The sequence below is a fragment of the Lepisma saccharinum genome, chromosome 3 (genome assembly GCF_977018435.1).
Source record: "Lepisma saccharinum chromosome 3, izLepSacc3.1, whole genome shotgun sequence".
NCBI classification, from domain to species: Eukaryota; Metazoa; Arthropoda; class Insecta; order Zygentoma; family Lepismatidae; genus Lepisma; species Lepisma saccharinum.
This window is the reverse complement of record NC_139231.1, coordinates 73,130,049-73,146,969: the sequence shown is the minus strand read 5'-3', so window position 1 is coordinate 73,146,969 and position 16,921 is coordinate 73,130,049. Positions and strand designations below refer to the sequence as shown.

At 37.4% G+C, this 16,921-nt stretch overlaps 1 protein-coding gene across 3 annotated transcripts in view; it reads left to right on the top strand.

Annotated features, from left to right (window-relative positions):
• Positions 1 to 16,921, top strand: part of LOC145985134 (prolyl hydroxylase EGLN3-like) — an 80,755-nt gene that overhangs the window by 52,658 nt on the left and 11,176 nt on the right. Inside the window, exons 5-6 of one of the 3 annotated variants that reach the window (XM_083118779.1) lie at positions 10,493 to 10,714; positions 15,145 to 16,055. The exons of 1 other annotated variant lie outside the window; for it this stretch is intronic. In XM_083118779.1, coding sequence (XP_082974905.1) covers positions 10,493 to 10,714; positions 15,145 to 15,245 — 323 coding nt within the window. In that variant the 3' untranslated portion in view covers positions 15,246 to 16,055. Of the gene's footprint in view, positions 1 to 10,492; positions 10,715 to 15,144; positions 16,056 to 16,921 lie in introns of those variants that run through there. One more of the 3 variants, XM_083118780.1, reaches the window with a different exon arrangement.

The window sequence follows — 16,921 nt, the reverse complement described above, 5'->3', positions numbered from 1 at the left end:
TCCCAGGGTGGTTGATCTCATGTATAATGAAGAATAATCCATGTTTCAGTAACGGAAGAAACTAGGTATGTAGCAATTTTTTTACAGCCGTCTGCATGCTCTATAAGTATTATGTTCCAAAATTTGTATATCTTTCTAACTTTCTGTGATTTATCTTCATTTAGCCTCCACCTGCAGATGCGGAAGCTGTTGCTGCTTAGGTGGCAAGGTTGACTAGACATCCAAATATAATTAATCTCTAGTCATACATCGAATAATAATTATATAATATAATCATGAGTTATGGAGAAGGAAATTACTTATCAAGTATTTTCTGTTTCTATTTGTTGTGCAGTAGTTGACAAGGTTCACTACGATGCCAGGGGTCCTGGTTCGAATCCCGGACCGGGCATGTGTGTTCTTTATGATTGTGCTCTCATCAATTTCACATCACTCATTGTCATCTTTATCTTCACGATTAGTAAGTAAGAAGTCAAATAAACCAAATCAGTGATTTATATATTTTTATATTACGCCGCTTTTCCACCTCTTGGGTTAAATGCTACGATGAGGATGAATGACGAGCTGAAAGAATGACGATGGGACACACATGATACAACCATACCCGTCCAAGGTCCGAACCTTGGACCTCTGTTTTTGTAGCGTGTTATACTCAGTGGAAATATTAGTAATAAAATCTTTAAAAGTAGGGTTAAAGGAAGCAAAATTGTATGATGCATAAAAATCCATGTTTAGTTCTTCTAAAACCTTACAATTATCGAGTTTGTGTTTGTAAGTCCACTTTATACACAGTAAAGCTAATAGGGAATGGACCTACAGTTTAAAGTGGGATCCGAACCACTATGTGCCTCCACCGGGTATCAAACCTGGGACCCCTTGATTACAAGGCGGCAATGCTACCGCTGCGTCACCGAGGAAGCCCAGAAAAACTTACAATTAGTCAGTAAAATTAATATTGAAGGACAAGGCCTGCGAAGAGTTCTTTCATTCGGTTGCGCGTGGTCATCATCGAGTCCCATCTAGTTTCAAGAGCAGAATTTGCTTCCATATCGCTTTCAAGTATTTCCCAAATTGTTGTCACGATGTTGAGACAGCACAGAAATTTTGGAACTAATACAAGCAGGCACGTAACCAGAGAAGGGGCTCGGGGGGCTGCAGCCCTTTCCCGAAATCCTACAAATATCTGATTTTGATCATGTGTAGTGGTAAGTAAATTTAATTAAACATCTTGTATATGGTAAGTTGCAATATACCGAGAAATTCATCTTCAGCGCATTTACCCCTCCCCCAACATCTTCGCCTTTAGATGGCAGCTGCCGATAAGGGATAAACCCCTTCCGAAATCAAATTCTGGCTACAGGCCTGACCATCAGGGATCGAATCTTGAACCTTTCGATTGATTGATTGATTGATTGAACTTGTGTTTTAAGTACACTTTGTGCACAGTAAGGTTAATCGGGACTGGATGTACAATTTAAAGTGGTATCCGAACCACTATGTGCCTCCATCAGGAATCAAACCTACGACCCCTTGTTGAACCTGCCAAACCAAAGTTGAGAGCATAATCATTTGAGTGTGTGGAACTTGTTTTTATCCAGTGCCATCATATATTCAGTTTTTCACACACAAATAAGATTAATTTTAAGAAATTAGACATGTGCATAAAATTTCGTATCGTCATCATTCTCCAAGTGAACAATCATATGTCATAGACGACTCGGGCCTGCCCTATAGAATAGTGCTTAACGCGGTCGCCTTGAACTAAGAAATACCAGATTTGATTCTGGTACAAACTGTACACATGAGATGCCTAGCTTGAACTCATTACGCACACATTTCTTATTTGCACTGTAAACCTGGTTCCAGCACTTTATATCTAAAAGGGTTTTCTCTACTTCTCAATTTTCTTCGAGCAAATTTACAAATCTAAAGACTAATAACATTGTTCTAGGTGTATCAGCCATTAAGTTAACGAGTTCATTCTGCATTTAGTTTCCCGAAGAATGGCTGTGGATTTCGCTAGTCTATATCCGTAGACTGTTGGAGGCTACAGAAGAAAATGCTGTTCTTTTCCAATTGATTGATTGATTGAGTTGGTGTTTTAAGTCCACTTTATGCACAGTAAGACTAATCGGGACTGATCCTGCAGTGTAAAGTGGGATCCGAACCACTATGAACATTCACCGGGTATCGAACCCGGAACCCCTTGTTGCTTTCCAAGACATATATATATATATATATATATATATATATATATATATATATAATGTATGTATAAATAGTTTGTTAATTTATAATAGTTTGATAGAAAAAATCTTACGTTTCCCCCCTCCCCCAAAAAAAAAAAAACTAGTCAACCTAGCTACACAGACCTCCATCTCTCGCATAGGCATGTGCACGAGGGGAAAGAGAGGCCAGTTGCCCCGTAATATTTTCATTTTGAAATTTAGTGCCTTATTTCATTTATCTTATTGCCATTATCAATAATATCATACTCTTTTAAAAAAAGATTAAGCATTTTCAAGCTGATGAAAGTTCCAAACAACAAGGGATGCATTATTTCTTATGTAATTGGATGTGTCTGCGACAGCTGGAGGTCGTTAAAACTCTTGTACCAACTGAATGAAGACAACATATTCCTAAGACTGCAAAAGTTCATTCTACTGTTGGACCAACAGTGTTTCATTCGCTATCCGAGATTTGTAAATATGTGTGCATTCAATTTGTAAGTGTGTGTGCAGTGAAAGTTTAATTTAGGAACACCCGTGAATTTTGTTTAGATTCGGTTTGGCTTTACTTGAAGTTAATAGTGTTCCATTTCCCCCACTGAACTTTAATCAAGGCTTTTGCTCCCCCCCTCCCAATCAGAGGATGTGTGCATGCTCATGCCCCTCCCCCCATCCTCTCTCTCTGTAATATCCGATACTGTGCAACTGTACCAGATTGGACACTGGATGAATTCCATATAAATGAGGACATGCTTATTTTATTCTTGAGATTATGCTATTTTTTGAAGTTTTCACAAGGTACAAAGTGCATTTTACAACCATATTTGGTCATGAAATAATTTGAAATAAAAAATGCCACGCAACTGTTAAAAATGAAATTTAAAGTTTATTTACTGACACATCTGTTTCTCCAGTCTGAAATATCCTGTGTGTTATGTAAAATCCCAAACTAGGATTTATTCTGTGACACGATGTAGGGTGAAAAATGGGACTTTTTAAAACAGGTAAAAAATGTATAACAATCCATGTAAACCTACAAATGTTTTATGACAAGCTGCTATATATTGGCATAGTAATATTCTATGTTATCTATTTAGAGTAATTTAAATTGAAGAGAAATGTCCCAAGAATCCATATGGCAGAGATATCAGCACAACTTCAGAAATAGTTTTTTGATCTATTGTCTCATTCTAAACGACAAAGATTTTTTTCCTGCCATTGTGTTACACACACAATATCCCTTGACTTTGGAGCTTGTGTCCAACATTCATTTAACCTTTACGTGCCTTACCTCTCACGTGCTGGTCTTTCGAAGGATGCCGGAGCCATTTCAAGTGCGGGCTTTTCAAACTTGACACGAAGTACAAAATGAAAATCTTAACTCTAGAACTAATTGACCTAAACTGATGAAATTGTATTTCTTCATGACAGGGCTTTTAGCAGAGGTAAAATATATACCCCGTGTCCCAAAAGTCCGGTAACACTTTTATTAATTCATTATACAAAAACTACAAGTGATATAGCTTTCGTGTATATGTCGTATGAAAGAGCATCTCAAATGTTTTTTTTTTTTAATGTATGAGTTCACAATGCCTCGATATGGGAACCATGTGTAACACAACATATGTCTACACGGTAATCAAATTCTTGCCAGAGATATGCTCCAAAGTGTATGGCAAGAATTTGATTACCGTGTAGACATATGTTGTGTTACACATGGTTCCCATATCGAGGCATTGTGAACTCATACATTAAAAAAAACCATTTGAGATACTCTTTCATACGACATATACACGAAAGCTATATCACTTGTAGTTTTTGTATAATGAATTAATAAAAGTGTTACCGGACTTTTGGGACACGGTGTACATTGTACCTCCCAATAATTAGTGTTAAAGGAAGAAGAAGAAGAAAGTTGTGCCACCCCCTCAATAGACTGAATGTGAATTTAAAAAAAATGTATGTAACCTTACAAAGTTTTGTTGAAATTAGACTGATACTTCTAGAGTTAAAAATAATAATATATAAAGCGGCAGTGTTGCCAGCTTCGTAACAATGTCTGGAATTTTGGCTCTGTGCCAAATTTGGAGGGAAGCAGGACAAAAGACCACTCTATGATATGTAATGCATGTGCTACATCTGTGAAAAAATCTGCAATTACGGAAAATTTTCAACTTTGGGCCTTTGCCCCTGCTTCCTCCTGTACCCTTAATTGTCGGATGTTACTTAAAATGTTGCTTTTTACTCATTCTTACATTTAGAATTAAAAATGTTCAAAGAGATGCAGTGGTTGATGCAGTCTTCAATTTATCCCATAGTAACAAAAGGGGAACAAAGGGCTTTTTCGAACTGCACATGTTAATAATAGTAACAATTGATGTATTGTTTTGTAATACAAGTATATATTATCTTCAGGCATAAACTAATGAACAAATACGACAGAACTGAAATATAGTGTAAGGTTGGGGGCCCAAATATCATCCCCCCAGTCACTTTTGCGTACCTGAAGACCATATGAAATGACGTAACAGCTCCAAAATTTTATATTACCTTCATCAATTATATTTTACCTAGAAACCAAGGCAAAGTGCCTGTATAGTCAATTGTTAGTGCAAAGAAAAATTAATTTCAAAAGTACTCACATGTCTCAAAACAAAAATAAAGCATGCCTAATTTTGTCCCCCTAAACAAGGTCTGAAAAAAGAAGGTAATTAATTGCCAAGGTATTAATGTTACTTACAAAATGTCATTAGAAAAGTGAACATAATGAACATAATTAGTCCAATGTGGTGAACTGAAAACAAGATGAGGCTTTAACTTTCCAAGCAAGTATCACAAATAAATTGCACACAGTTTTTGGCGCCGCAGTCTGTTTCATGGAACCATATGAAACATTTGTGCAGCGGATCCCATGGACGAAATTAGGAACATGACTGGGGATGAAATTAGGAACAACCCTCAAACTAACATGGTGGTTCCTACCTTTTCAACAAGTGACCTTGACGGAACACAACATGCACACCCTTCTATATTGACAACGTACCTACGCCAATAACATGCATATAAAACCTACACTCATACTGGGCATAAATGACTGCTAACAATGATATTGCAAGAACTCACCTTGTCACGAAACCGAAACTTCTTCAGCACACAGGACCATCAATTGTCAAGAGCCCAAAATTTTCACAACTGGCTCTGTTTGCCTTCCTCAATCCTGGAGTGCTGGCGCTTATTGCACTTCTAGCTACAGGGCTGAGATACCGAGCGGGATGAAATTGCACATGGGGACAAAATTTGGGCCCCCTACCTTATAGTTTTCAAGAAATCGTGTGTTATTTGCTGCTGTGTGCTAACACGTGGTCAGGGCAAATTTTGACAATCGGGCCTTTGCCCCCATGTCTTCCCTGAATCCTTAATTGTCGGACATTGCTTAAAATGTTGCTTTTTACTCATTCTTGCTTGTAGAATTTAAATTTTTCAAAAAGGTGCATTATTTTTTTGAACCTAGTCACTTAAAAATCTATCCCATAATAATATGGCAGTATCAAAGGGAAACAAAGGACTTTTTCAAACTTCGATTATATCATACCTTCATATGTATACTAAAGTTAAAAAAAAGACAACTGAAATATAGTGTAGAGTTTTCAATAAATGGCACATTAATTGCTGGTGTGTGCTGCTGGTCAAAATATCGACCATCCAGCATTAAGCGGTATGTATACATTAGGATGGTTCGAAGAAACACTTTTTTTCGAAATTGGCTTACGGCTAGTGCTATTTTTTGGCCAAATTGGCTCAATAATATGTGTGCAAAATTTCAGCTCGATCAGTGTGTCTTCAGGTGCCACATCGTACCTAAAGTTTGAAAAAAATTGAAAAAAGTTAGTTTTGGAGAAAAATTTAAAAAATATTTGTTTTCCTTAGTGATGGTATTGTGCATGTAGATCAACTCTAAATGATGTAAACAACGCCAGAAATAATAACAATGGGCATTGCCGGACCTCTTTAGGCGTACTTAAGACCTAAACTTAAACCAAAATTTGCGAAAAATAGGCTTAATGGACTTTTATTTTACGTGATTTGAATTTGATACAAGAGCTTTTTTGTACTGATATATTAAGTTTTTATCATTTTCTATTAGTCAAATAATTTTTCAAAGATGTCAAAAGAAAGGGCCGATATTTTTTTAAAAAACAAGAAAATTATAGGAGAAGAAATTTTTTATCATATAAGTATACAAGTACATACCGTGACTATTTTTCTACGTAGTCACCATTAACCTCCAGACATTTCTTATAGCGTGGCACAAGCTACCATATACCCTCTGCGTAAAAATCTGCCGCCTGAGAGTGCAGCCAGTCCAGAACTGATGTCTTGAGCACGTCACTGTCGTTGAAACGCTTCGATGCAAGCCACTTTTTCAGATGAAGAAAAAGAAGGAAATCGCTGGAGGCAAGGTCGGGGCTGTAAGGGGGATGATTGAAGACTCCCATCGAAATCTTTCAATTGTTTCAACAGTACGAGCAGCTGTGTGTGGGCAGGCGTTGTCATGGATCAGAAAAATTCCAGAGCATAGCATTCCTCTCCGCCGATTTTGGATGACACGTCACAGATTATTCAGTGTTTTGCAATACACCTCTGCTGTAATTGTTCATCCTGGTTCCAAGAATTCCACAAAAATCGCACCCTTTGGGTCCCAAAACACGGTTGCCATGATTTTGTGAACTGATGGTGTTTGTTTAAATTTCTTCGCTTTAGGAGAACCAGAGTGCCACCTTTGCATTGACTGCTGCTTCGACTCCCCAGTGGCGTACGATATCCACGTTTCATCCCCCGTCACTGTGCGGAAAGAGGTCATCCCCATCCTCCCCCCAGCGGGCCAAAAAATCACGTGCAGCTGTCCTCTGCTCTTTGTGAGCATCTGCCAGCATTTTTGGTACCCACCTCGGACACAGTTTGTGATACCCCAGGTTGTCAGTCACAATTCGATGCACTGTTTTCGCAGACATTTCTGGAAACTCTTTGGCGAGTTCAGATATTGTGAACCAGCGTTTGGAATGCACTTTCTCGTTAACGCGTTCCACCAGATCGTCTGTTTGAACACTAGGCCTTCCGCTACGCTCATCGTCATGGACATTTGAACGCCCTTCCCGAAACTCTCTGCACCATTACCTGACCTTCCCTTCACTCATCACTGTCGGTCCATAAGTGGCACACAATTCCCGATGGATGACAGCTACACTCTGACCTTTGGCATTCAGAAATCGTATGACAGATCTCACTTCACATTTGACGGGATTTTGTATTACGGCAGCCATTTCACCTTACTGCTACTCGCACGTACGCGACCCCACTCTGATGATTCTATCTCTGTTGCAAGCACAGAATACTAGGGCATGCTCCTATGCATGCTCAACTTCATCAGTGTCGCCAACCCCACGTAAAAAATTATCAGCCCTTTTTTTTGACATGCACCTCGTATTTTGTGTTTGAAGTGTGCGAAGCAATAATTTTTTACATTGATCACGCCAGAGTTTTAAAATCATGGAGGTGCCTCAAGTTCTACCGCTGAAGTTCTTACAAATGAAACTGAGACGAAGGGAGCTTTGGATTCAGAGGAGGAGTTCAACCCTTCTAAACGACGAAAAACTTCGACAGAACTTTTCCAGCAAATGAGACTGAAACTTCTTAACTTCGCCAGTGCAGTTTACAGGACCCAAATTTCTAAAAGCAAAGCCACTCTTCTAGCTTCATCTCTTTTGGAAGACGAAGGCCTTGTTACTGCTGATCATAAGGAGAAAGTGATTGACTCAAATAAGTTCTTTGGAGAGAGAAATAAATTAGGTGAAACCATTGCAGAGGAGGCTGCATTATCACTTAAGTCAAGGGGAGTGAAAGGACTTTATTTTGAGGGAAGACAGGATGAAACAATGATGATTCGGAAAAAGACGATAAAGCTTATCGGACTGTAGACAGGGAGGAGCATGTTGTTCTTATAAAGGAATCAGGATCCAAATACATCGGTCATCTAACACCAACATCCGGAAGAGGAAACAGCATTGCTAAATCCATCCAATTTTTTCCTTCAGAAGAGGACATCGATACTTCTGAACTCATCGTAATAGGCTGCGATCAAATGCCCATTAATACAGGACTGAAGAATGGCGCAATTTCCCAACTGGAATACTATCTCAAGAAGCTTCTTCAAAGGTTTGCTTGTCTTCTGCACACAAATGAACTTCCCTTGTGGCACTTCATTGAAGAAATTTACGAAGTACTGGACCTACTACGTTTGCAGGACCAATTGGAATGGCACTACAAGACTGCGAAAATATGCCGGTGCAACACTTTCAACCTGTGCCAGTACCTTGGACTGATGACTTAACAGAAGAGAACCTAACCTCCAACAAAAGATATCTCTTGTGCATCTGTAAAACGGTTTCGATCAGCGATTGCGACGCTGGATTGGCTGAGAGGCATCCTGGGAAGTTGGATCATGCCAGGTGGCTGACAGCTGCCAATAGAATATTACGTCTCTACATTGCAACGATGAATCCACCAGAAACGCTGCAGACATTCGTCCAGTACATTATGAATGTGTATGCTCCTATTTGGTTTTCCATCAAGAAAGAGCCATCGTGCATTGAAGGAGACCGACGCCTGTGGAGACTTTTATCCACTTCCCGCTGCATGGACGTCAAGTAAAGAAAAATAATGATACTGTCCTACAGTGAAATGCCTGGTTTGCCCACCCGGAAAACCTTCTTCTGACTATGATTTCCGATGACAACCCAGACATAAGGGACATAAGGAGAATCCTAAAAATAAGAACTTCTACATCTCCGAAAGCCACCCGAGAATTCACAGTGGTGGAGATTAAGGTCGACGCAGAAAACTACATCGACATGATTGCTTGATTGGTTTAATTGCAAACTGACTGAACCACCGTTCACATGACACTTAAGCTTGGAACAACTTCACGAGAACATAAAATCAGCTTCTTATCCGGGAGAAGATATCACCTGTTTTCCAGCTCATACGCAAGCAGTCGAAACACATGTGAAGCTTGTGACCGAGTCGGCAGCATCAGTGTGTGTGGCAGAGAGTAGAGCCATAAGTTTATTTTGGCAACGTTGAAGTCTCAGGACCATATTCCGAAGTTTTCCACTAAGGCAGAGTACTGAACTACTACATAGAAATACAGCAACCGCATGATCATTGCATAGCGTACTAAACCAATATATGCATGGCTGGGAGGGTGGGCGGAACTCGAACTGCAGCCACCTCCGTGCTGTTAGCGAATGTGCTCTTAGCGAACGAAGGATTTGCAGGTGTGTGCTGTTAGCGAACACTCAAACTTGTCCTGTCTTTTTTGTCCTTGAAATTAGTCAGCATGCAAGTGTTGCCAGGGATAAGCCAACTTCTGTGGAGAAACACCTCTTTGGCTGCTTCCTTTTGACCTGACCTGACGACTAGGGTCTTCCTTGTCGCATAACAGTTTTGCTACCTTGTGTTCTGACGTCAGACGAGGAATGCCTACAGGGTTAGATTAGGCCTGTTAGGTTAGGTTCCATTAGCATAAATACAATGAAAAATTATTATTTAGGATAAGAGAACTAAACATAGCTAGCATAATCTAACAATGTACGCATTTAGCCTAAAATTAAAAAGAATTTAAATTTTTCACCAAAACTTACTTTTTTTCAATTTAAGGTGCGATGCAACACCTGAAGACATGCACCGATCGGAATGAAATTTTGCACATGTATTATTGAGCCAATTTGGCCAAAAAATAGCACTAGCCGTAAGCCAATTTTGAAAAAAGTGTTTTTTCGAACCACCCTAATATACATGTGGGGGTTGAAATTTCTACTGTCCGGCAGCTAAAGGTTATGCACAAATTTTCTGTATTTCTGATCTTTGTTTGACACCATTAAACCAGGCAGGATGGTATTTGAAGGGGGGTTAGGGGAAATTACCCTCTCTGGTTTCTGCATCCCCAATCTGGTTACTAATACTTTACACTGGAGGTGGCTCTGTATATAGTTCGTTCATGGCACCTGGGCCCACTTGCAGGATTTTTTTTTCAAAAACCTCAGTGAAGCTTAAGAAATCAATGTTAAGATTTTTTTCACTATTTTTAACGTTGTTGTACTGAAATTTTGACTTTTTGTTCATCATATATATGTGTTTTCATTTAAACGAAAAGTGCATGTGCATGCGAAGCAAAATTTTGTAATTTACTAATTCTGTCATTGCAGGCAAGCCACCAACTGATGTTTCTCATCAGAAAAACATTGCTCAAATGGTACCTGAGCCTTACTTGCAGGAGATACCAGCCAAGGAGAATACATTCAGTTGTGGCATTAAAAGAGAACTTGAAAGTGATATTCTTACTAACATTTTAACAGCCAAGAGGCAAAAAGATGTGTTGGATGTGGAAGATAAAGTATACAATGTGTTATCAAGGACAGTTGTTAATGGTAAATAATAATATGAGTACTATCGTAATAGGGAGCAAAATAGGTTGTACTTTGAGGTGTAATATATGGGGTTACCAGATGTCCTCTTTTTCCAAGATGTTCCTTGCATTTTAGCGTTAAGTTCAACTTCAGGGGGAAGTTGAAAAGAAAAATATGCAAATATAAATTCGGACATCACATAATTTGGAATCAGCTGGAAACAAACAAACAAAAAAAAAACCATTGAAATCTGAGAAGAGCAAGAAAAATTGGCTGCTTGAAGAAGTATGCCTTAAAGCAAATGTAGTGCAACCACACTGTGAAGGGCAGGACCTGCCAAGCAGCTTTTCCATTGTGTGCAACATGGTCAGAATGTTGAGTCCCCCATCGCTGCTGTTTTCGGGCATTCAAAACCAGAGTCTATTGCTTTCAGATAGCTTCCAAATTCTTCTCGTGAAGCTGAGTCAGACTGCTAAATTTTTGGGGAATCGACTGGGACCGCTCATTCTACTTGTGAGCCCAAATGTAGAAGTGTTATTGGGAATTTGTACTCGGAAATTCATTATTTTTTAACTGAAAATGTCTCCCTTTCACATTATTTTGTGATAATATACATTGCTATCTAACAATGTACTATATTATTTTACTGTGAATAACTGTGTCCTACATATTCACTTGAAGTGTTATGTTTTTAGTGAATTTTATTTTTTTCTTTGTGATCTGTGGTGTAAGGGCCCTTTCTCAAAACACCCAAATGTCAACCTCACTTCCACATAGTACACCCTGGACTGCTTTTTGCAAACTAACGGACCTCTAGCATCTGGACCAATGGCCAGTATAATCCTCTGTGGGACTTGTGTGCTGTCTGTATCTGTTTGTGATTTTACCTTCATCTATTTCATCTTACCACCAATCATCATCTTTGCAATTAGCCAAAAGTGGCAGAAACGCAAAGTACAATTCAGTCATTCTTTGTGATTTTGTAACCCTAGGCATGTTACGTGGGTTGGAAATTTATTAGTGGCAACTATTAATTTACAAATCATACGAAAGAGATACCTCTGTGAAACTTGCCCTTCAATGTAGTCACCAGCATTGTGTTCAACCGTTGCCAGCAAGGTGGATTCATTTAAATCGGGTGTATTTAAAACTTTATTTAAATCAGGTGATTTTTTTTAAAGAAGTTTTTTCAGAAAAATCACCGATTTAAATCACTTTAAATAAATAATTTATAGAATAATGTACATAAGGATTTTGTAGACATCAGATTCACTTTTGGTGAAAGTACATTAATCTCTTAATCATTTTATGGTGTTTATTACACTCTATGAAAGGAAACAAAATATATGTACTGATGGGGTGAAACTCATACGAAAAGAAGTATAATATGTAAACTGTAAACGTACTTAAATTTCTCTTGATTAAAAATTCAGTAATTTTTATAGGCAAAAATAGAAAACATTTCGTGTGGAAAAAATATACAAAATACTAATGTTAAACCGTAAATAGTGTCATTATCATTAAACTGTAAATAAACATGGACGCTGATATTTTGCAAACTATCATTAAAAAAAATCCAAAATTCAGACACAAAGACTATAAAATATTTTAAGTTCCAATTATAGAGTACATCCAGAATGTTTTATTTTCACTGGGTGAAAAGTTACAGAAGTTATTAGTTCCATTAACACACTGAACAAACATTTCCATAGTAGGTTCATATATACAGTATCAGAAACAGAAAAATGTATAGCTATTTATACATATATATATATATATATATATATATATATATATATATATATATATATATATATATTTATTTCCTTTAATTAAACTCTTCAAATATTTTATAGGGCCGTTTAGTAGAAAATGCCTTTCTATAAAAAAAAAAAACGTATCTATATGTATGGTGCCAAAAACCAGCAATTTTAAGTGTGTTTTTAAAAAATAGAAAATAACGATTTAAATAAAAAATCCGATTTATATAAAAAAGAACATCAAAAATATTTTTTTAAAAATAAAAATCATGATTTTTATCCACCCTGGTTGCCAGCAATGTGTAAGTCGTGGTATTTCTGTAGCAGTGCCTGTTCTGTTGATGGTTTGAATGGAGCAGTCTATTGCCTGAAGATTCTCTGGAGCAGTTCGGAACTTTTGGGGATAAAATCAAAGTCGCAGGGGCTTAAGTCTGGGAAATATGGGGGATGGTAGAGCATCTGCAGGTCGTAGATTATGATCCAAAAATGGACAGTAATACCACAGACAAGTTAATAGAATTAACTTGTAGGTTGTAACACTGCATATTGACGGTCTGTCCTGGAGGTACGGCTAGAATCACCAGAACTTTCACATTACAACTTTAGACTGCCAACTTCAATGATACTCTATTCCTCTTTCACTGCGCATGCACCTAGTGTTGGAAGGAAGGGTCAATTTACTGGGAGGTAGCTTAGGTATTAAACTAACGTGTGGTATAAGTGAGAAGCACCGGTTCCGTTTCATGGCGTATATACAGCAGTGTTGCCACTATTAAATTTCCAACCCACATATAACTCACTAGCACAAAGTAACTCACAAGTTATAAAAAACAATAAGTGTGGATTTTCTGTCCTGTACTTGTTAACATGCCATTTCTTGAACTTCATTTTTTTGTATGTAAGAAACTAACCTTGTGATTAATGATTACAACAAGAATATCGCACGCAAGCATTGTTTTCAGTTCAGATTGTGTGATTCATGTTGATTGTATTCTGAGCAACAGGTGCCAAATGTTCATGTGCAGCTATGTTGTTAACCTCACAACTTCAAGCAGTGAATTATTTCTTTTTTTGTTATTTTGCTTATTGGGTCTGTGCATAAGTTCATAGCATTTTGTTATGGGTTGGAAACACTGTGATGCCAAGAGTTCGTAGTCCGTTATTCCATTGCTTAGTTTGTAGTTTTGTGTTCGTGAAAACACACTAATTCTGAGCAAATTTTGTCTATTTTGGAGACAAAACAAGATGAAGTGTCACGTGGACAAAGTTTTAAACATTTCCGGCATATTCTGCTCTTAGAGTTTAATTGAGGATCAAGTGCAGCAGTAGGGAGTCTTTCCTAATGAAGCTGCTCTTGAAACTTGCCTAACTGATTTCTTCAACTCGGAAACAATTTGTACTGTGTACGGGACTAATGCCATATACTGAAAACACAGCAGTTCTACAGGCGAGGCATCAAACTCCTCTGCAATGTTCGCAGAAGGTCAAAGACAATGGAGGCAACTAAATTACTGACTGAGTGGGTGTTGTTGTGACTGTGTGTTGTTAGACTACAATAACAATGTTTCATCTTATCACCTGTGTACTTGTGTTAATTAATTATTGTATTCCTGTTAATGTATGTTATAAAATGCTACAAACTTATGCACCGACCCAATACATAGGCTTTCTGCCTCTCTATGTTAAATTCTTTGAAATTATTCATGTTACTAACCCTTTCATATTAATAGAATTTTTAAAAACTTCATAGAATTCCACATTTTTAACCTCTGCAGTTATGTTTCTTAAGGTTAATTATTTTGAAAAGTGGTGATGAAATACGCATGTAGAATGTGCACCCTGGCTTTTGGTGGGGAAAAGCGACAAACAATTATATATTGTACATAATGTGCAGGACAATTCAGGTTCGGAAAATGGCTTTCTTAGTTGTAGATCGTAAAGCTATTGCTATGCCGATCAAGAATGAATGATATCATACCTATTCCCTGTGCTATGTGAAACAAGAGGAATATATAGTTTTGTGTATACAATGTGTCACCAACCCATGCCACATCCCCCTTCCCCTCTCGCTCCAAGGTCTTTAGCATCCCAATTCTTTCACTTCGGTAACCACCTTGTTTATTCTGTAGTAGAAGAAAGCAAGATCAAAATCACATATGTCGGGAGGTGCTTTAATTCCAAAATAATGGTACCGTGTGTTTCTCGATGTCTCAAAAATGCTCCGATGCAGAGTGAAAAATCATGGAAAAGGGCAATTTCATGTTTATAGGTTTTTTATTAATACTACTGAAGAAATCTAACCTATTTGTGCCTGTTGATATATACATGTTATGTGCAGTGACAGTGAAATCATGCATGGTTTCATCTTGGCTGTCTGAATTATTCCGTGCATAATTCGCACCACAGTTTTTGGAGGCAAAAATTTTGTAAAAAAGTGAGCATTATGCATGAGTCAATATGGTAGATAATTCAATACACACAACGCATCTATGCCTTACTAGAATTTGAATGTTTGAATGTAGCACCCCTGACAGCACTACACTGCAGACACTTGAGAGCAGCATCATAAGTAGAGAGAGTTCAAACCTAAACACAGAATTTAAAATGTGTGTAATTATGAATTAAGTTTCTGCAATGTATTTTGTGCTTGTAAAGAATGAAACATATTAACCTTTTTTCCCTCTCTTTCAGGGACTTATAGTGGAAATGATACAGTTCATGTACAAGCAAAACGTGATGCCTTTAAAGCAAAAGCAAGTGATGTTGACTGTGATGGTGGTGTTCGTGTGTAGCATTTGTAGAACTGAGAGCTTAAAGTGAAGAGGAACCAGTATGTTGGTTTTCCTATTATTTAAGAAATTCTATGTAAATTCAAAGAGGAGGAGCATCATCGAACAACATTTGTTACCTTCTTTATATCAACGAAGAGGGACATCTGGAATAATTTCTGCTCTTTGAAGTAAGATCTTTCAGAAGTCACCTGGAATGTCCAAGTTGTACATCGTACGAATATTTGAACATTGCTTCCAGTGTGATATTTATAGTGTAATTTTTATCCAAAAACCTTCCAGAACTAGCAAATTCAATTGAACAATAGAGGATCGTGATGATGTGGTATTGAATTTGCCAATGACTGCGAATATATATGAATATATCATTATGCCAGTGATGAAATTTTCAAATGGGGAAAAAGAAAATATTACGTGGCAGTAGTGTAACTATCTTGCATGCACACAAATTTACAGTATGTACACAGTACTGATATCTCCAATTGCTGTGGAGTATATTGATTTTGTCCAGTGTCACTTTTTGAAAATTAACTATCTTACCTAGGAATGCGATGAAGCTAATTTCTGACGTATGAACATTGGCTGAAATTGCTACATAGGAACCAGTAAATGCCCAGTGTTTAAACCAATCTTGATACCCAATTTTTAATCTTCGAGAACTTGGTAAAAATTAAACAATTTCATTAGAGTGGAAAGAACCCCAGGAATGTTTTAAAGTTCTGATTCTTGTAATAGTTTCAGATCTTATACATTTTCCGTTTTGTGGGTATATGAATAATTGCTTTTGTACCAATGTAAAATCTCTTGAGGATATTTATAACATGTAAGCAGAATTTTATAGCATATGTTTTTAGCATGGTGGATAATGTATTTTCATTAAATTATTTTATGTATATATACATATTATATAAACATGGGAAAAAAGGAAGCAGAACCAGAAAGTAAATAATGTCAAGATTGAAGGAAACTGAAAACTCACCAAAGAAAACTGTCATTTTAAGACTTGAACAGTGCTCAAAGTGGAAATTCCAGGGGGGGGGGGGGGGGGTTATGGTTCAATATAGATACAATGCAGTATGTGGGAGGCATGCTTATGCAAATTATCCTATCTGGGGATTCTTCATGAAAATCCCTCAATTCCCCCCTCTCCCCACCACTTTGAGCACTGCTGCATCTCATCCCAATGCTTGTTGCCAGACCATTAAAATATGAAGTTTCATTTTTGTCTGGTTAGTGTGCTACAGTATACCTGCACTAGTTATGTGTGCACATGTTTTCATTTTATGTTAAATTATGACTACAAACTTTGAATATCAGTAACATAAGTGAAAATAATTATGCAACATAAGCTTTGAAAAAATCTATGCAAGGTATCTAGGCAAAAAAAATGCTATTGAGTGTTTTATTAAAGAGCAGGGCACTGTGCACATTCAACAAATTCTACTGTAAAGAAGTAGCATTATTACTTTTTGTTATCCCCGTAAGCAAATTACAAATTTTGAATCTTTATACAGAAGATAATGTGTAAACATTCACTGACATTTTGTTTTTCGGAAGGAAAATAATATGATTCTGTTCCTAAAACCACTCTCTTGACATGTAAGATAGCTGCACCCTGCCAACAATTTTGAGGGGAAAAAAGAGCTTTAAGGTATACTAATTTTGCTTTCGTAAATATT